The sequence below is a fragment of the Zootoca vivipara genome, chromosome 2 (assembly GCF_965207765.1).
Source record: "Zootoca vivipara chromosome 2, rZooViv2.hap1.1, whole genome shotgun sequence".
Classification (NCBI taxonomy): Eukaryota; Metazoa; Chordata; class Lepidosauria; order Squamata; family Lacertidae; genus Zootoca; species Zootoca vivipara.
The window spans coordinates 1,920,604-1,942,458 of record NC_142584.1 but is presented as its reverse complement, the minus strand read 5'-3'; the positions used below and the strand labels follow the sequence as shown (position 1 = coordinate 1,942,458).

Here is a 21,855-nt window from a genome sequence, read left to right as displayed (position 1 = left end):
GGCTTCTCGCAGCGAGGGAACCGCCAGAAGGCCCTTGGCACTGGACCCCAGTGTCTGGGCAGAATGATGGGGGTGGAGACGCTTCTTCAGGTGTACTGGACCGAGGTCATTTACGGCTTTAAATGTCAGCACCAGCACTTTGAATTGTGCTTGGAAATGTACTGGGAGCCAATGTAGGCCTTCCTCCTAGCTCGTTTCTCCTCCTTGGCCCAAGCTCGGGCTTCTAAAAAGACCATGACACCCCTGGTTAAGGCTGTTCTCCAGTTGGAGTTCCCCAGTTATCAGTGCTTATGTTACATTTTGGGGACCCAGGTGGCGTTGTGGGTTAAACCACTGAGCCTAGGGCTTGCTGATCAGAAGGTCGGCGGTTCGAATCCCTGCAACGGGGTGAGCTCCCATTGCTCGGTCCCAGCTCCTGCCCACCTGACCCAGAAGCTGTCTGCGGACAAACGCTGGCTCCCTCGGCCTATAGAGTGAGATGAGCGCCGCAACCCCAGAGTCGGACACGACTGGACCTGATGGTCAGGGGCCCCCTTTACCTTAATGTTACATCATATATATATATATATATATATATATATATATATATATATATGCCTTGAGATACTCTTTAAACCTCTTTTGATGTTCACCAGTATTTTGCTTTCCATTCCTGAGTTGGGAATTGAGTAGTTGCTTTGGAAGACAATAATCAGGCATTGAAACCACATTACCAGTCCAACGAAGTTGATGTTGAAGAATCATTGCTTTGACACTTGTGATCTTTGCTTCTTGCAGTACACTGACATTAGTTTGCCTGTCTTCCCAAGTGATGTGTAAAAAATTTCGGAGACACCATTGATGGAATCTTTCAAGGAGTTGGAGTTGGCGTTTATTACTGTGCCCAGAATGGTGATTCTTGTAGCAACTGAGAATCGGTAAAATGTTACTCATAGAGGCTGCAGTATACCGCACTTCCTACAAGGGACAAATAAAGTGTTTCTCCAGTTTTAATTCGGGGAGGGGGGTGCATACCACAGTTATCATAAATTGTGGAAACATTGTAATAAACATATACAATTCTACTGGCTTTTGTGTATGTGTGTTCTGATGATGATGATGACGATGATTACAGCAGAGCCATCCCTACCAAGAGGCAAGATGCAGGAATTCTGTCATATGGCAGGTTTGGTGCACCTTGGAAAAAAAGGGGAGTAACACACACTGTCATCTGGATAGTTCTTTTGCATAAGTCCTGTTGAAATGAGCAAAAGCTGTACAAGAGCACAGTTGCAGCCCTGGCAGGTAGGGTGCCTCTCTGCCAAGACAGATGCATTCAGCTCATGGATGCCCTCTGGCTACAAAGCTATGTGTGCAGCCCCTTGCTGATACTACAATGGCCCCTGGAGGGAAGTGGTGAGAAATTTTCTTAGAGATTCTTACTCCCATTCACAAGAAATAGTAGTGTTAGCTGGGATGAGCCTCTGTGCAAATGTCCCCAAAGGAGGAATTTAGGAGCCCCCCCAAAAAAATCTGATACTAATTGACCCAGAATTTAGTTCCCTGGCAACATTTTTACAGTTCTGATGCACTTCTCTGCCAAAAAACACATTCTTAAAAATGCATATTCCAATGCAGCTATCTGCTCAAAAACTGCATCAAAATAAGTTTTAGGTTTTGTTATTTAAATATTTTGAGAAATGTAGAAATGTATATTTAACCACAAAATTTAAAAATCATGGATTGATTGACAGAACAGATTTATGGGCGAACTGCTATGAATGGGACACTGCTGGGAAGCAGACTGGTTAACTAACGCTTACTCCTAGGAAGGAAAGCCCCTATATCATGTATCCAGTGTGGCACAGTGGTTAGTGCATCAGACCAGGGCCTGAGAGACCAAGGTTCAAATCTCCACTGGGCCACAATGCTCACAGTCTGCTGTCTTTCTCTCAGCCTAACCTACCTCATAGGGTTGTTGTGAGAAGAAAATAGGAAGGGAGGGGAACAAATCACCCCAACTTGAGTCCCTTGGATGAAAAGTTATACATGTTATAATAAGTAAAACCACATAAGCAAGAACAAGAAATCAAAACTTGTTCCAGAACTGAATAAATGCACTGAGGGTGGGGGGAGCCCCACCACGCTCTGTTTTGCACAAGCTTTGCTTTTTACACATGCACAGAACAAGGGGATATTAATGCTCCCCTGCCCCAGGACTCCACTCTATCCCCCCAAGGTGTACTGTATATATTTTCATCCAATCAATTAGGAAGAGCTCCACAGCACCTGGGGAAGTTATACGAGCCCCCGCAGTTGGCAAGTACACCCGCCAGAGCAAAGATATATGCACCTCATCCCCACCCCCGATATATTGCCCATCATGTTTTTTCAAGTAAAAGGAAAGATTGCTCTGCACTCTGATGATTGCTAAACCCCAGTCTCTGCAGCGCGGGAGCTGCGTCGGGGAAGAAAGGATGCAATTTGTCTTTGGGAGTGGCACTTGATCAATTCTATTTCAAAACTCTAATTATATCAACAAAGGGCTCTACATGGCGCTGCTGGCTGGGATTCAAGTTTTTGTTTATTTATTTCCATGCACATCCAAGAAGTTCTCCCCTTTGTCCTTTCTAGACTTGCTGGAAGAAATGAGGTCAGGTTGGAGGCACATCAGCATAACAGCGCATGCAGGGGGAAGGGTGCGGGGAGACGGAAGGATGGGGGCGTTGCTGGGGGCTAGAAATACAGATGGGGGTGAAATGTGGGCAAAGCTGGAATAATGGCGGAAGGGGGGAGTTGCAGGCTGACATATTCAGGGTCTGCAGGGAAGGGAAAGGTAGAGACCGCAGTGAAATGACAGAGCTGCTTCCCACATGTATACTGGCTGTCAGACGACAGCTGCAACATCCGGAAATTACTTGCATGTGTGAATTGCCCATCACAGATCTAACACCACAGACAGTAGGGAAGGGTAACAGCTCAGTGGTGAAGCACCTGCTCTGCATGAGAAGATCCCGGGCTCAATCCCTTGTGTCTCCAGGTAGGGTTCAAGAGCTGCTTCCCCTTAGTGTGGACAGTCCTGAGCTAAATGGATCAACGGACTGAGTAGGAGTCCACTTCCTCGCCTAATGCTTTTTTAAAAATGCAGCCAGTCCACACATTCAGCTGCATAGTGAACATTAAAGGTACAGAGAAATTGAATGGTGTTACATGCAGGTATATTCATACCAGAATTCAGAATTCAGTCCAGAATTCAAGACAATAAGCAGAGGAATTGAATAACTGGGCATGGGAGACATGTGGACATGGTTCATTTGAACCCAGGGTCATCCAGGGCTTTGCTTCAGGACCCGTTTGTACCATCATTCATCTTTGGGATATGTAATTCAACAAGGAAGAGACTGCATTTGAGCATGTACTGAGTGCCTTTTCCCATAGCAATAGATGACCAACCAGCTCTCAGGCACCCTGTCTAGAGGGTGTGACTTGCAGCAGCTCTTGTTTTTAGTTAGGCAGGGACCAGTGGGTTGAAATGGACACCATTGGCAAAAGTGAGCCAGCACTGGGGTTAGATTTAATAAAGGGATTTGAATCACAATGGGAAGACAGATGAGGGAGTCCATTATTTAAATGGCAGGGGAGGAACCATAGTGCAGCATGGGGAGGAGCATGAAAAACGGGGGGGGGGGGATGGAGACATTCTAACCTCAACCACATTCTCTCTTTCAATGATTGCGTCTGGCATCCCATGATAGTGGTAGAGTGATCTGTCATCCACAATCCTGTATGTATAAACAAAGAATAATGGCTGAATTTGGTTTCTTGGGAACTTAATTGTGAATGCAAAAGGAATTTGAACCTTGCTGTGAAACATCTCAAACATACCCAATAGTCCGTGGTTAGCCAACATGATGCCCTACAGATGCTGTTGGATTTGAACTCCTAGACTCCCCAGAAGGCATGGCTCATGCTCATGGATGATTGGAGTTGGAGTCCACCAACATCTAGGAGGGCCTCATATTGGTTCCACATGCAATATACACGACATCACTGCCTGTCGGAGCATCTCTTATCTCCAGATAAGCATCTCTTATCTCCTCTGCTCCTTGGAGGCCTACTTCTCCAGGACCAAGCAGATGTGAGTGCCACAGGTCTTCCTGCATGTAGGAGATGCATACCACCCAACATTCATCAGATGAAAATACACCAGTGCTTCCATCCGTCCGCCTCGAGCGTCAGAGGAGACACCCGCACCAGATGTTTACAAGGTGGCACTTCTGTGCCTGCAGTGTAGTCTCTGTGGTTGGCGGCTACATTCGCTGAAGGGCCCCTGTGTGCCTGCATGAGCTGGGCCCTCTTAGACGACTCCTGCCACCACCATCACCACAGTCAAACTGGCTGGCAGAGCTGAAGAGCACAGTGGGAGCCCCTGGTGCCCCTGTCCCTCCCCCTCCCCCCCCTGAGTCCCACTGTACCACCATGAGGGGCCAGGCCTCCTCCTCCTCACCCTGCCCCCACCCTTCCCCGCTCCCTTTCCCCACTTGCAGAATTAGGGACTCTGCATGACATAGTGAGAAGCCATGGTGGCTTAAGGGTTTTGTTTGTTTGTTTGTTTACAGTCCTGGCCTTCTCAGGGCTGTTGGAGACTATGGCGATGGCAAAGCAGAGGGTGGGACTGGTATTTCACCCAACATGACTCTCCCCCCCCCCCAGTCCTTCTTCAGCATCTCTTCACCACCTGGGGAGAGAAGATAAGTAGCAGCTTTGGGAGGGCAGTTTTCATAGGGGGAAATCCTCTCCATGGCTGTTCCAATCACATTTGCAGCCTACCACAGCAGCATCTCCATAATCCTTTTTAAAAAAAAAAAAATGGGGGAGGGAGGTATTACATGTATTACATGTGATGGTAAACCTGTATCTGGGATGTACCACTTCAGGCTATAAATGGGGTCCACGTGATTAAATGCTCCTCCACACAACCCTCCCTGCCCTCTCCAAATAGAAAAATAGATATCTGAAAGGCAGGATCTAGCCTAGCCTTCTCCTGGACATGCTACATTTCTATGTACAGGCAATATATATCACCCTGGCAGTCTGAAATAGTATAGCCCGCAGAAAGGTTTACCACCCCAGCTAGACCTGAGCAAGCCCTTCCCAGCCTCAAGTAAACCAACTTTCCCCTCCCAACTCTATCATGAGAGCTACAGAGAAATCAGAGGGAGGTGTGTTTTTTTTGGAGGGGTGTTTTTGAGGGGCACAAGGAGAAACGGAAAAGAAGGGTCCAAGTCTAGGGGTTTTTGACAGAGAAACAAAGTCGCCACTCAAAATTTAGGCATGAATGATGACCTTGCCTGGCACAGTATCCTTGGCTAGCACATGTGCACTAGTGATGTGCATCTAACAGATGATCTGTGATGTGCCCCCATGATGGGAACAGGCACAGCACATGCTCCTACTCTGTTATCTGTGCCTTCTACCTGCTCCCCCACCATCTCTCTCATCTCATTCTAAATACCCATTAGGAGATATTATCCAACCGCTACACGGAATATTAAAAAAAACTAATTAAAGCTCCGTTTCAAGCCAAACCAGGCCTCTGTTCCTTGCTCATATAATAGTTTAACAGCCCTCCTTTCAGGCACACATTCTGTCAATCTACAAATCTTTTGTTAAGAGTAAATGGATACAAATAGCTGTTTTCCATATGCACAGCAACATCTGTTACTGCCAGGAAAATTTGCATGGCTAAATGTAATTTGCGTATTATGTCATTTATCAAAAAAGTAGGGGATGGGGAGGGGAGAAGAAAGGAGATCAAATGCTGATGAGACAAACAGAAGGAGAAGAGGATGATGACATAAGAAAGAAGTAACTTTCCTTACCTCTGCTGCCTTCTCTTCATCTGGATGGAGAACAATAGTGAGCATGGGCCACAGATTCAAAGACCAAAGAAGCAACAGGGGAAAGATTTGGGGTGGATTCACACATGCATATTCAGTGCAATCTGACTGTAACAATCAAGCAGTGGCTTGCAGGTGAGAATCACTCATTCTAGATCAAGCACCCAGAGAGAAGCATCTTATCTTCCAACTAGCAACACACCACACAGCCAATACTTTTTTTGGTGGAAGTTGTTCACATATTCATTCAGCTTTTATCCAGAGGATGAAAACAGATCACCGTTGTCTAAATAGTAATTTAAGATGACGTCCCTGCAACTACATTACCCCCTTAGACCACAGTGAACTTGGGTTTTGGAGGGGGGAGTGTTTCACAGCTCCGCTCCCCCCCAGCTGTTCCCATCAGCAGGGCTGCAATTAATTTCTTTTTGTGTACACATCAGGGGGTGTTGATAGAGAAATGATGTCTTTACCCTATGCAGGTGTTCATTCCTTGTATAGAGAGGAATTAGAAGAATTAGGAATGGCTTAACGACTTCAATCATTGTGAAGCTGGTTGGAGAAACAATGCAAAAACAGCAGGATCTTATTGTTATAATACATATACAGGATACATATGCATTTTTGGAAAATGTGTTGTGAACACGGATTAAAAGCCCAGCACTGGAAACACAATGAGTGCACAGTAAACAGGAGTGTAAACACAGCTTTAGTGATGAGGTGACTTTTGTCATGACACTAATCAAGGACCGTTTCTAACTGACCCACAGAGGCTTAGGAACAGCTTTCTCCTGCTGTAGTTCCATACGGCTATGGTATATGTGAGAATGCACAACAATACGGGTTGGGCTCATTACATGATTCATTACCACCTGACCATCCTTTTGGAGGGGTGGCAATGGGCTGGAAAAAAAGCCAGGCGATCAGCCTACTCCAAACATACAGGGAACGTCATTGTGGCACAGGGAAGCAACTCCGATGCAGCTGTGGGTGCAAGAGAAGAGGATTTGGGTTGAGGAGGGAAGACTCTGCGGCCCTGTGGGTGCTGCTGCATTATGGCTCCCATCCTCCCTCCCTGACCATTGGTGATTATGGCTGGGGCTAATAGGAATCCAACCACATTTCATTGGACCTCAAAAGCGGTACATGTGCATGTGTGAACTAGCCCCGAACACACAATACATATGGCTGATACCAGAACCTGGAAATGCGCATAACTCAATTTTCTCCACCTTTTTATCAGTACATTCCATTATTGCCAGATATAGCCTATTTTGTTTGATACTAATCATCACCATCAGTAGCAGCAAAATGGCAGCATTATGGTTAGTGTGTGCAAATGCTCACAGACGGAAGTCTCATATAGTACAAGAACCAGGTTTGCTGCAGCAGGGCTGGGCTACCCATTGTTATGGGGTGCTTCACAAACAACCAGGGTTCTTTGATTTTTGTCAACAGGGGTAAAAAACAACCATTCATTCTTGCAGTAAGAATGTAACAGGGTGCCCTCAGGAACACAGGGAATTCCCAGAGCTAAACCTGCTGTCTCTGCATCCAATATCCCAGTGTTTGGGGGACGAAGCTGGCTTTGCCCCCCCCCCATTTAACTACACCTTCTTGGTAAGATCCCATCTACTTTGCCCTGTATAAAATTCACTGAACATTAAGCCTTCTCTTCTCTGCAGACAAGACCTGGTCCAATTTCCTGGTCACTTTGAAGCATGACAAACATTGGGCAAATAGCGCAGAATAGAATGTTGGTGTTGGGAAATGGCTTTTATAGATATGTCATCAAATATTAAGCACTTTCTCTTTCTCTCTCCTACCCTCCCATCTCTATCTTGCCTTCACTTCCATGTGTCCTCTGTCCTTCTCCTCAAGCCTCATTCTCTCTACTCATTCTATAGGTTCCACTTTTCTGTCCATTGCCTGTTCTGTAGCCTTCCTTCAGCTTCCCTGACTCTAAGCTCCATGCCCCTTTATTCTGCTATATTCCTAGATTTCTTTCCTGTCCTGTTATCCCTTGTGTAATTTAAAACAACAACAGCAACCTGGCCAAACTGACAGCTTTTCCTTTCCTCACAAAAGCTGAATTGCAAGCTATTCCCTGAACATCCTGTGCCATCACACTAGCTCAGTCAATCAGTGTCAGAGGCTTCACCACCACAAGCTCAATACAATATAGAAAGATCATGGCACTTTCACTACACATTAGAAAGTGCTTCATGATTTAGCTTTCCAACACATCCACAAGCTAAGTTAGGCTGAGTGGCAATGCGTTGCTCAAGGACATCTGGTGCGCTTCTTGAATGAAAAGGGGATGTGATGTGAGGCATCATTCATGTCTAAATTGAACAGTCTGGCCACTTCATCTGTCTAGCTGTGATCATTTCTGACTTTGTCCTTTGCTCCCATCCTAGAACTAATAACAGAACCCAGGAGTTCAGAGATGGCCCATGATATTTTGGTGGCTGCCTATCTAAACAGTGTTCCATGTGGTCATAAAAATAAACAGAAGAACTAAAAATTGGATGCCCCCGAATCTTCTTCCTGAGGTGGGTCACCTCACTCTGCCTAAAGTCAAAACCAACCCCATAGGAGTTGTTGCTCACCATGTTTTCTGACAGCTTGAAGCAAAAGCCAGCAAATCATGATCCTGCCCCAAGACTAGCATCAGGCCCAGCCCTCCAATCAGAGACAGGTGGGTGGAACAAGCCACCCTTTAAGTTTCCCACAGTGCTCCTGTCTTGGCATCACTCTAGGGCACTGTGGGAAATTTAAAGGGTGGCTAGACTCAGTTATCCAGCACTGCTTGGGAGTGGGCCTGCTAAGCCCACCAGGGCCCACTGATACTGGGCCCCACTGACACTTTGCCCAGGGGCCCTCAAACCTGGAGCTGACTCAATCTGCCCCACCCTGCACTGGCCAAAATATTTCATTACATATCCAGATCTGGGAGCAGAAAACATGGATCCCTATGTTCTAACAATCAGATTTCCACTCTGACTGAGCCAACTAGGGAGAAATTACCAGGTATCACATTGTCCATTTCTTTGCTCCCACTAAATCCCAACATAAAACACACTATGCCCATTTGACTTGCTGGGTGTTGGGAGTCCAACATCATCTCAAGGGCACCAGCTTGAAGAAGGCTGCACTAGTTTTTACAAGAGTGGGAAATAAGGCTGAGGATCCTGCTTTTCCACCCCATCTCATTACATTTTATAGCCCACACCCCATCCCTTGCCAAAGATTGGAACACAAACTGCCCTAGTTGCCCCCTGCCTGCTCTAACTACTGGATTCTGCAGTCTCTACTAGAAGAGTATCTTGGTATCTGAGTATCTTGGTATCTTGGTATCTTGGTAGATACCAAGAAGAGTATCTTCTTGGTATCTTGGTAGATACCAAGAAGATACTCTTAGAAGAGTATCTTGGTATCTTGGTATCTTCTAGTCTCTACTAGAAGAGTATCTTGGTATCTGAAGAAGTGTGCATGCACACGAAAGCTCATACCAAAATAAAAACTTAGTTGGTCTTTAAGGTGCTACTGAAGGAATTTTTTTATTCTACTAGCAACAGCAAGCCTGCTGCTAATGAAGGAAAGTTTTGATTCCATTCAAGAAGCCAGGTGGAAAGCGAGGGGAAACAGTGAGAGAGAGGGAAAGAGGGAGAGAGAGTGTGTAAAAGCAATGCAGGTTGATGGCCCCATCAGTTATAAATGTCACCCCCGCCTGGTGTGAAGTGTAGGGACCCAGCAGCAAACATACCTGCGTTTTGTTTGTATGAAAAATAAATTGATTGCAGGCTGGCATATGGTGGAGAGACGTGCATTTTGTCGGCCTTGGCAAATATTCCCGGCTCAGCCCTGCAAGGGGTGTGGAGCAGAAGCAGTCACAGAAATTGTACATTTCTTGAAGGCTGTGCATAGCACAGACAAGACAGCGATCCGAGCTACATGCAAGCAGTGTGCTCAGTGTAACATGTAGCTCGGCTCTATGGTGGAGAGATGTATGTCCATCTCCTAGGAAAGTGCTTTGTCTTTCTTTGTCTTTTTTCCCCCTTCAGGAGGGGGAAGCAAACAAGCAAATTAATTGCAAGACAATGACATTTTGAGAACCATGCAGGCAGCTTGGATAGATTTTGACAGGCTGTGGTCCCCAACACACACAGTGATAGCACCTTCCAGATGCACAGAAACAGCTCTGTGCCCCTTTAGGATCAATTCACATGTTAAGCCTTTTTGGCCAGGATGAACCTTGTGGGGGATTCATGTGAGCTCCAAGCCTCCAGCCTCTTTCTAGGCTTGCTACTGGAGGCACCCTTGGGCACTCGGAGAACCCAGAGCCTAATGAGACAGAGGAAGGCCATTTTTTGTAAAAGCGAAAGAGTTATACGATCTGAGGTGAAAACAGAATATTGACAGAGGAAGGCCATTTGAGGTTCCCAAAGGTTGCTTGGGCCAGTATCTCAGGAGTACTCAGCTCCTGGAGTGATTAGCATAGGTACATAGCAAGCTATTTTCGCCCAAACCTCGGGCCATTTGGCAATCTTGGTGCTAACATCCAGCAAAGTGGAACACTGGCGGGGGGGGGGGGTAAGGAAGCTGGGGGCTTCCAAGCATATTGCAAAAAAGGGTGAGGGTTTTTTGTTTAACTTCTCTCACTGTGGGTCCCTACTCTGCACACACTTTCCCCGGCCTCTCTCCCCCCCCCCCACGCCCGTTTGCCATATGGTTGTGTCTAACATTACTTCCCCTGCCCACCCTAATTTAATGAAGGTAGGTGGAAGAAAAGAAAAAACGAGAATGAGAAAAAGGTGAATGGAAGGGGAGAAACACCACCAGCTCACACCAAGAAGCAAAAACTTTTGTCTCCTTACTTTGCAAAACCATCCACAAAAGAGTCTACCCAGGTTTCACTAGTCTAAGCAAGTTTCCCTAGAAGTATCACATAACTGGAAGGCACCACAAGGGTAATCTAGTCCAACCCCCCTGTAATGAGGGAATTTTGTGGCCCACAACCCTGAGATTGAGAGTCTCATGCTCTACCTTCTAAGCCAGCCATAGGCAAACTCGACCCTCCAGCTGTTTTGGGACTACAACTCCCATCATCCCTGACCACTGGTCCTGTTAGCTAGGGGTGATGGGAGTTGTAATCCCAAAACAGCTGGAGGGCCGAGTTTGCCTATACCTGTTCTAAGCTACCTGCCCCAGACCTGGACTTGCCCCCTCCTCCCTTGAAGAGCATCTTTCTCCCTGCCCACTCATGGCTGGCAGAAAAGCAACAGGTGACCCCACTTCCTCCCCTCAAGTTCCAAAGCACAGGAGTTTCTCATTCGGGGAACTGATCAGCACCAACATAGCTGTCAAGTTTTCCCTTTTCTCGAGAGGAAGCCTATTCAGCATAAGGGAATTTCCCTTAAAAAGGGGGAGAACTTGACAGCTATGAGCCCCAAGCCCCATTGAATCATAGGACTGTCTACCCCCTGCAATGCAGGAATCATTTTGCCCAACATGGGACTTGAACCCATGACCCTGACATTAAGAGTCTCATGTCCTACCGACTAAGCAGACACTCTGGCCTCACAAGTACACCCCCCACCTCCACCAGCTGAATAAAACAACCTTTTCTCTTCCCCCCCCCCGCTCTGATTTTGCCTGAGGTCCCCCAACTTCCCTCCAATGGTCCCGGCACCTCCCTTCCTCCCTCCCAGCCGCCCTCCCCGCGGGTCCCGGAGGCGGGGGCAGACGCTGCTGGGACGCGCTGGGCTGGCCGAGCGGCCGCTGGGCTGGCTGTGGCAGCCGCCGGAGCCGAGGAGATGGGAGGCAAGGAAGCCAGCGCAACTCCCCAGCCCAGCCCCGGAGCAATGGGCGCCCCTTTGAGGGTCAGATTCTCCCGGCAGCTCAAGAGACATCCAGGAGTGAGTCACCTCTTTCCCGCTTGACCCCTTAGCCTAAGATTAGTGACCCTGAACCCCACTCCCCCCCCCCGCCTACTTGCCCTAAACCCTCAGTACCTACAACCCTCAACCTTTATTTCCTTCTCTCGCCGCCCCCGGCACAGAAAGTGCTGCTGAGCATCGCCGCCGCTGCAGGCAGAAAGTCGCCAGGTGCAGCTTCCCCCTGATAAAGAGATGCAACTTTCCTCTTATCACTTTGTCTCTACGGCTGGGGGAGAGATGAACTGCACCAGCCCGCTTGCTTGCTTGCTTGCTTGCTTGCTTGCTTGCTTATTTGCCTTCCTCACACCAGGGAGGCACAGGAACCTGCTTTTGTTTCTTTTTAAATGAAAACGAAACGTGAGAACCAGCCACCTCCATTTCCCCTATCCCAAGGAGTGAGGTGTTCCAGGTTTCTTTCTCCCACACTCCCATTCCGCCCCCCTTCTCTGTCATGCGCTCACTCCTACCTTCCTATGGGGAATGCCAGCAACTCAGCAGGAGAGCACTGATTGCGCGCAGGTCTCAGGTTCAATCCCCAACATCTCCAGGGAGGGCAGGGAAGATACCTTGCGAAACCCTGCAGAATCCCTGCTCTTCAGTGCTCATCCACACTTGCCTTTTGCCCTGGGCTTCCGAGGCAAAGATCTGCACTTTTCCACCAGTGTCGGAGCACTTTTCTTTTTCTTTTTGCCCCACAGCTTTCCCCTAGAAAACCCGCTCTTTACCACTGAGTCAGAGGCAATTCGGGGTTTCCCCAATGGTAAAGAGCAGGTTTTCATGGGGAAAACATCAGAGCAAAAACCAACCAACCTACGAACCCTTGGACCTGGACCTAGAAAGCCTTGAGCTATAACTAGAAATGCAAAGGTAACTGTGGATGAGGCTGAGCCCTCAGTGTTAACAGTGATGTACTAGATGTACGCAAGGGTCTGACTTGGTAGATGGCAGCTTCCCGTGTCCCTCTACCCCCAGCCAGTTTGAGCCTTCGCCTATAACCTCTAACCCTATAAAGAAAGACACTCAAGCCTCAGAATGCCAACCCTAACTCTTTGCATTCAAGAGGAACATCCCTAACTGCTTCCTTCTAAGCCCACTCAGGAGAAAATATACCTGTTGCCTCTGCTAGCCGGATTCCTATCAAGCCCCTACCCTCAGTGATGCAGTTAGATCATTGTTGACCATAGGCGCTAGCTCTGAGGGGCTGAAGCACTTTCAGACCCACCATGTGTTTTTTTGAGGGGGCCTTTTTTTGTTCAGTTTTGTTTGTTTGTTTGTTGTTGTTGTTCAATCATCCTGAAAAGCTGGTGCCTCTGCTGTAGACTCAAAGTGGGGAAGCCTATGGCCCCCGATGTGCGGCTGAATTCCCAACAGCCCCAGCCAGAATAGCCAGTGGTCAGGGATGATGAGAACCGTAGCCTCAAATTATCTGGAGGCAGGGCTGGTGCAGGACATTCTGGTGCCTGAGGAGGACCACAAAATGGCGCCCTCACCTCCCTGCCTGGGAATAAGGGTTGAGTGAAGATCTACATCAGGATCTGCTGCCAGTGGCGTAGGGAGGGGGTGCGGTGGGTGCAGGCTGCTTTGGGTGTCATCACTGAGGGGGGTGACAAAAATATATGTTTTAAATAAATAACTCCTGTACCCACCACACGCCCCTTCCTGCCCCACTGCATGAGCAATCTCCCCTCGAGTGATTTCCAGAAACCAGAAGCATTGGCTGCCTCAAACTTTGCAGGCAGAGCACAGCCTTTATGGCTAGTACTAGCCTTCGACAGCCCTCTCCTCCATGAACCTGCCTAATTCAGAGGCATAGCTAGGTCAGGCAGGGGGCACTGGACGCCACACTGCGGGGCCTGCAGCGTGCCTGAGCCACGCATCTCTCCTCAGGGGGAGGCAGCGGGCAGACTGCCTGCAAGCTCAGCGCTGCTTTTTCAAGCAGCGCGGGGCATGCGTCTGCCCACTGCCTCAGCCGCCCTACAATTGAGGGGGAGGCTGCGGAGAGGCTCCACAAGGCGCGCCCTGCCTTGGCTCACCCCACTCCCATGGGCAGCTCGCTCCGCCCCCAGCTGCAGGGCACACGCGCCACCCTAGGCACCTGAGCGGCTAGCTATGCCGCCGTCTGCTGCCCCGCCTGGATCACCTTGCCTCATGGTTAGGCCGACCCTATCAGAAGGGCCCATAGATTCCCTATCCCTATTTTAGACTGGACTTTATGTCACACACACACACACACACACACACACACACACACACACACACACCGTTAGGGTTGCCATATTTCAAAAAGTAAAATCCAGGACCCCCAAAAGTTGTTGAGCTTGAAAACCTCATTTTTTTTCAACTGACTCACCTAAGACCCAGAACAAATCCACCCCCAGGTAAATCCAGACATATGGCAGCCCTACCCACCATATAACAACCCCCTGATTCTTTTGAGGGTGGGGGCATGACTGTTTAAAGTGACACCATAGTGCTTTGACTGTATAGGGCAGATGGATAGTTTCATGGGATTCAAAGGCATCTTTCTTTCTCTTTCTCCCAGAAATATTTATTTATTAACTTGCTAGCCCAGACTTTTGAGCTTTTCTCTCCCTCCACCCATAGAGGCAAGCTTATGCATATTTAATTCTTGGTAGTTTGTTGTCCCCCTAACCCTAGATGTCCGTGGACGGCTGGCACGCAATTGGCAAGAGGGGAGATTTGATGTGTTGTTATTTACCTTGTTATATCGGATGTCTCTAAGGGGTTTTTCAACACTCTAGGAATAAATCAACACACAGCAGGTTCCAATTCACCCCCCCCCCTTCCAAATTCGAAAGCCAGCTTAAGGTGGTTGTCCCCCCCCCCATCTTTCCCCTCATATGTTGTGATCTAACTATTCCCCCCACTTCAGAAATTTCAGTGACAGAATGGAAAACCTACAACCCACCCCAAGCCACCCCCTTTATCCTGTCTCCCAAAGCCATTGTCTCACTTTCCATCAAAAATTCATGACAGAGATTTTGTTTACAAATATGAATAAACCCTGATAAATTATATATGCCCATGAGGCCTTGATATAAATACAATTTCCCCTCTCACAGGCTAAAAATGGGGGAGGGGGGAGATGGAATTGCCTGAGCTGGCTACACACACACACACACACACACACACACACACACACACACACACACGAGGGGAGAATAAAGGAGCACAGCTTTTCCATTCCATACAGGGAAGGAGGCATAAACACTTAAAACCAGATTTCTCTTAAAGGGTACTGTTTTTCACTTGCTATGGATCTGCCCTTAGTCTCATCTGAGGAATTTTATTCAAGCATTGGCAAATGGACAATCTAACCAACCTCCTAGAGACAGTCTAACTCTCGGAACAACCCCACCTCACAGCTCTAGACCACAACCCCTCTCAGCAAGCAGCATCCTGTAGGGTCCGTTTCTCTCTCAGAATCCCCCCAGTTCCCACAAGATGGATGTCCCAAAACAGTGCTAACGGCAAGTGGCAGTTAACATCTACTGAGAAGTGCAAAAAGAAAATAAAAGATGGGGGAGATAGAAGAAAAAAATAAATGCTGTCACTATAACACCCACCCACCCAAACCACCAATATTTGGGGCGCCTCCAAACTGTCACTATTTTGCAGGAGAGCTTCAGGTCCATACTGGGAAATTTAGGCTTGTGCAATTGAAGCAGGTTAAGGGCCTCTTTCACCCTGGTGCAACAAATCCAATAATAATAATAATAATAATAATAATAATAATAATAATAATAATGGACTTTTTCAGTTAGGGAAATGACAGCAAAATGCATCAAAAAGAGTGAGATGAATGAATGATTAATAGGAAGATGTATATGAACACTTATGACTTTTTTTTACAACCTCAAAAACAAAGGAATGAACTGTAATTTCCAAATCTTTTGGAAAAAAGGTCACCCCAAAATTGATTTTTGTATATATAACTGTATAATGTATTATGCAATTATACATAATAATGATAATTATGTATTAAAATACAGGAAAAATAGAGCTTGCAAATTTTCTAATACTTGTACAATGTTTTGTACATTGTACATCACTTCTTATTGCTTAGAATAAGTCGAAGTTGCAGTTTGTCTCTGTTTCTGCTGCAAGCACCATAAAGTTCCCACATCACTTTGATTGCGTGTTCTGCGCACTGATTACTTCTTGGTATCTGGAGTACGGACGGCTCCTGCTTCCAGTGATTCTCCAATACCCATAATGCTTTTTTTGGGTATGGTTTCAATATTTCTGACAAGTTCTTGAAGTCATTTTCATTGAGTAGTAACATTAGATATATGCTGATTCCAACTATTCATTTCAGGGTGACTTTTTTCACAACTGAGAAGAATTCGTCCCTTTTTCAGTGTTTTTAAGCAAAGGATCATTCCTTTATGATACAGGAAATCTTTTTTTAAGACAAAAAGTTATAACTAGGGACAGAGGAAATGTTGCAGTGGGTGCAGACTGCCCCAAGTGCCACCACTGAGGGGTGTGACAAAATGCACTCATTGCGGGGCCTGTAGCGCATCCGAGCCACGGGTCTCTCCTAGTGACGTGGTGGCTTGAGCGCTCGCAGGCTCTCCACTGCCTCAAATGGTCCACCCACTGCCCCCCCCCAACTGTAGGGCGGCCGAGTGGGAGGAGGCAGGCAGACTCCAGAGGCCCCGCTGTGCGCCCTGCCTCTATGGGTAGCTCACCAAGCCCCTGGGTGCGCTACTCCAGGCGCCTGAGCGGCTTCCTCTGCCACTGGTTATAACCCTAATGAACACCCTGCAAGGGAATCAGAACAAATGCTAGATACAGACTGAACATATGGTCATATCCTACTCAGAGAAGACCCATTGAAAATGAAAAAAAAAAACCTTAAGTTGGTCTTCAATGGTCTGCTCTGTGTGGAACAAGCACTGGGTGCTAACCCATAGTCTAACCTCTCTGCGTATGTTTTTAAAAGCTTCGTGCCAGCAAATCAGGATGGCTGCTGAATAAACAGGTCATCCAGAGGAGCCTTTGGAAGAATTTTGCTTCTGAAATTGGCCCCTCAGTTTTTACACACACACACACACACACACACACACACACACACACACAGCCTGAAGTCACCTTGTTGCAACTCAGATATTCACCAAGATTTCCTATTTGGCTAAGCAATTATGGAGGAGTGGGGAAGCGAGCAAACTCTACTGCACATGTGCACCCACTATCAACGTTTTAAAAGGGGCATTCCCAAATTCTTCCCACAGAGGTGAAAAGGAGAGAAAATGAGACAGTGATTTACCAGAGACAGATGATAGAAAACAGGGACTGTCCCTGGGAAATAGCAGCAGTTGGAGAGGGTGCAAAGGGTTAACTGTGAGTGCCATGCCCTGCCTGCCTCTGATAGGTTGAAAGAAGTAGGGGGATTGGTGCAGCCCTGACATACCATCCATTATCCACCATCAGCTGTTCTTTGCACCATCCATGTGGGTCAGCATTTTCGCCTTGCAACAGCTTCTCCTGCTGCTGTGTGGTTGCGCTTCCCAGGGCGCCCAACTGCCTCAGCCTATGATTAATGCCAACTCCACATCTGCTGCCAACTGGGAAGGAAGGAAGGAAGGAAAAGGCTTACAACCCCAGAACTCTGCTGGTGGTACAGAAACAGAGAAGAAAAATCTGGACCAGGAGCATGGGCATAGCCAGGATATATGTTAGGGGGCAGGCTTCATGTGGGGGCTGTTGGGAGTTGAAGTCCAGCAATAAATGGAGGGCACCACCATGTCTCTAGAGTTCTCAGCAAAATAAGAACACAGCAAGTTGCCTTATGACAAGACAAACCATAGGTCCACCTTGCTCAGCACTGTCTGCAATGACATACCAATGACACCTTTTTCTGATTGAAACTGGGGTGGAATCTACACGCATATAAAAAACGCTGTGAAAATGCTTTTTTAAAAAACGTTTTGAGAAATATATTGAATTTGTCATAGCTCATTGCCACCATCTAGTGTCATATCTTGCACTTACAAAGGTAAGGACCCCTGACAGTTACGTCCAGTCACAGATGACTGTGGGGTTGCAGCTCTCATCTAGCTTTACTGGCTGACAGTTTTTCCGGGTCATGTGGCCAGCATGACTAAGCCACTTCTATCGAACCAGAGCAGCACATGGAAAGGCCGTTTACGTTCCCGCCGGAGTGGTACCTATTTATCTACTTGCACTGCATGCTTTTGAACTGCTAGGTTGGCAGGAGCAGGGGCCGAGCAACGGGAGCTCACCCCGTCACGGGGATTCAAACCGCCGACCTAGGCTCGGTGGTTTGGATCACAGTGCCACCCGTGTCCCTATATTGCACTTTACAACACACTTAAAATGTTTAATTTGCAGCTGTATAGTTGAGTCCCAGGACACACTCCCAGGTGAGTAGCGTGCGGTGTTCTTGCCCCTTCAAATTGCTTTTGGGGGGGCGTGATCTTGTGCGGTGCCCCAAAACACACATTTTTGACCACTGCACAAGGTCACAGTGCTCCCCAATGTTTTTTTGGGGGGGGCAAGAGTGCAGCGCGAGAGCAAGCAAGATTACAGCACCCAAAATGGCCACCATGATCTCATGTGTAAAAATGGGACACTTGGCAGGTATGCAATGCCTGGCAATGGCTCTCCAGGGCTTCAGAGAAGGAGTCTTTTCCAACCCTAACTGGAGATGCCAGGGATGGAACCTGAGGTCTCTTGCGCACACAATAGATGCTCTGTCACTAAAACACAAGTCTTAGTGCCATAGTAAATTGTACTTGCACTTCCCACCCACCTCTCTACCTTTCCTTTCTTCATTCCCTTTCATTTTCTTTTTGGTAATTTGCATTAGGTAATTCCATCAAGTTGGTGGAGGGGACACACACACACAGACACACACACACACCTGAACACATGCAAAAAGAGGAGTTAGGAAGAAACCTGCACAAGGACGCCAGTCACAAGAATGCAGGAGTCTGGGAGCAATGACGAGCCAGAGACAGGAGAGTGGGGTAAACATGGCCACAACTTTACTGGTGACAGCACACCAGTTCAGTGCAGCATAGGGCAAGGATCTATCCATTGGTCAGCCTACCCCAGCCTGTCCACAGTAGGGTTGCACTCCAGGCCACCTCCACTGGGATGTGCCTCTCACGAGCCAGCCAGGGCCAGCGGCAGGCTCTGGGAGGTGGGCAGGGCTTGCCTGAGACAGCCATAGCATCGAAGCATGACCATCTAGGAACCAGCTCTCTCGCTTCTTCCTGCCCCTGTGGCTTCAGTGTGCAACAAGGGCCTGTCACAGAAAGCAAGTTCTTCCCTGGGTATTTCCTCTAGCTCCTTAAGGAGACCTACCTAGGGTTGCATATTTAAAAAGGTAACATTCCTAACACCCGCAAAGTTGTTGAGCTTTTGGGGGGTAACCTCCCCCCAAATACAGTGTTTTTCCATCGCGTTGCCATACATCTGGGTTTTCTCTGACATTTTGCACCTGACACCATCCCCACCCCCACCCCGGATGCCATTTTTACACCGGGAAACCAGGACTTGTCAGGAATTTTCGTGACATATGGCAAGCCTAGACCTACCTCACATTGCAAGTAAAGCGGCACTGCTTATCCACGACCTTGACATTTATTTATCTACCTATTTAAGTTTATTTTTAAAATTTGACTAGTGCATCACATAATAACATTTGTAGATTGTTGCTGGATCTGGCCAGTGGCCCATCTAGCCCAGCATCCTGTTTTCACAGTGGCCAACCAGATCCCTATGGGAAATCTGCAAACAGGACCTGAACACAACAGTCCTCTCCCCTCTGGGATTCAGACGTACGCTGCCTCTGACTGGCTAGTAGCCGTGGGTAGCCTTCTCCTCCATGAGTTTGTTTAATCCTCTTTCTAAGTCATCTAAGTTGGTGCATGTGAGAGCAAATTCACTAATTTAACTATGTGGTTGTGGGAAGGACTTCCTTTCATTTTACCTGCCCTGAATATCCCAACATTCCACTTCACTGGATGCCCCCGAGTTCTGATGTCCTGAGAAAGGCAGAAAAACCTTTCCCTGTCTGCTTTCTCCATGCCATGCAGAATGCTATACAAGTCTATCATGTTGCTCTTCCCCACCTTTTCTCTGAACTAATATAGGGAGCAGTCTCACTGTGGCTGCTACTACCACCAGCTTCCTATCTTGTTGTATCCCTTAAAAACCAGCAGCCTTTGCTAAGTCTTTAGAAAACACAGAAGAGGACAATCTGAGAGCTTTCATGGCTGAATTTAAATATTAAGCAGCCCTCACGCTTTGTTTAAACAACATTTTCTGAGATACTTTCTGGAACTCACACTTCAAAAAGCTTTTGAATGGAGTGGGTTGAGGTGGAACAACTTGCATCCTCTGAAATCCTGGAGAACAGGAAAGCAGTTTGGAAAACGTACCAGCAGCGCAACGTTCTTCTGTCCTCTGCATGGTTCACATGCCCACTGCCATAGTATCACAGCAGCTTTCTTCCCAGTGGCAGCCAAATTCATGTGTTTATCCCCAGTGAGTTGCCCATCCTCAGATGTTTCCCCAGAATTAATAACCCAGAAGATGCCAGCAGCAGATGGTGAAATACGTCTGTAATCCCTGACTCTCTGCAGAGGTGCCAGCAGTCCCTGGGACTGTGGCGTCATTCTTTATTATCCGGTGTGTTTCAGCTAGAAGCCACTGCCAGGTCCACCTGGCATGGGGCCGGCACACAATGTGAAAAAAGGGAAATCATTATTTCTCAACAACTCTAACCTCCTGAATCACACCTGGCATCTGCTGAAAGTTGGAAGCGCCAAAGGGTGTGAGGTGGGGAGGGTAGCAGTGCCTCAGGCTGAGCAGGGAAAATGGGGAAATGAATGGGACACTGCCTGGTCACAAGCAAAGTTGTGGGTTCAATGGTGGCCAAATTATTCTAAATTCCAGAAGGATGCCAACAAGTCTCCCAATGGGAGATTAAGAATGGATAGGAACCCAGGAAGCTGCCTTATACCAAGTCAGACCATTGGTTCATCAAGCTCATGATTGTCTGCCCTGACTAGCAGTGGCTGCTCAGGCCTTCAGGAATGGATCTTTCCAAGTCCTACCTGGAGATGCTGGGGATTGAACCTGGGACCTTCTGCATGCAAAGCAGGTACTCTACTGCTGAGCCATGGCCCTTTCTGGACTGGAATAAAATATTCCACTATGGGAATAAAACCTATGAATCATTCCCAACCCTTTCTCACCCCTTGTGTTACATCAACCCTCGGAGAAAATTATGTGAAGTGACATTCTTTGGGGGGATCTTAGAACAAAATATCTTTGGGATATATATCCCAACAGATAGAGTTTTCAGTACCTGGATTCCTAGCCCTGTCAAAGATCACAGCCTGTAATCAATCAGAAAATTCATATTTATGTGAATGCCTTGCCCCTCTACTTCCCAGATTCCACTCTGTGTTCTGGGGTAGGCAATGTTTTGATTCGCTTCTATGGCAATAGTTAGGATTATAAACTCCTGGCTATTTGTTTCCTAGAGGGCAGGGGGGTAGACACAGAGGTTCATTATGCTCCAAACATCTAGCTGGGCATGAGGGGCCAGTGCAATTTGGGAAAGGTCAAGCGGCTGCTGTATCTGTTTGGATTGAGGCTTTGCACCTTCAGCCTCCTGGGGATTCATATAGCAGGCTAGGAAGGAAATTACCTTGGAATTGGATACAAAAGCTGTTGGCGTTCAGGGCAGCTTCGTTAAATAGGGATGGTAGTTGGAGCCCAAGAGGCAAGCAAACGTAAACATTTTGTGTATGTGGGTGTGTACGTGTGTTGCAGGGATTTGGAGAGAAGTGTGGCTGTAGAAAACAGCCTCAGAATCAAACTATTGGCAGGCAGAGTATTCGGCACTGGACATCAAGTTTGGCTGGAAAGCAAGCAATAGTGCACCAGATAGCGGAAATAGGATTGACAGAGGGATTGTTCCCCCTTGCTGTATGTTCCACAGTAGTCCCTGATCAAACCAGTTTTGCAGG

General features: G+C 47.4%; 1 protein-coding gene and 1 long non-coding RNA gene across 2 annotated transcripts in view; one reads left to right on the top strand and one right to left on the bottom strand.

Moving 5' to 3' along the window:
* Positions 1 to 1,064: 1,064 nt before the first annotated feature.
* LOC148686688 (uncharacterized) lies at positions 1,065 to 20,380 on the bottom strand. Its single transcript, XR_015947920.1, has 3 exons — positions 20,257 to 20,380; positions 3,686 to 3,761; positions 1,065 to 1,176 (listed from the first exon to the last, which is right to left on the bottom strand). It is a non-coding gene; the product is annotated as an uncharacterized LOC148686688 (long non-coding RNA).
* Positions 11,691 to 21,855, top strand: part of COXFA4L2 (cytochrome c oxidase hypoxia associated subunit FA4L2) — a 42,151-nt gene continuing 31,986 nt past the window's right edge. The window contains exon 1 of the mRNA XM_035102167.3: positions 11,691 to 11,800. Coding sequence (XP_034958058.3) covers positions 11,699 to 11,800 — 102 coding nt within the window. The 5' untranslated portion in view covers positions 11,691 to 11,698. The remainder of the gene's footprint in view (positions 11,801 to 21,855) is intronic.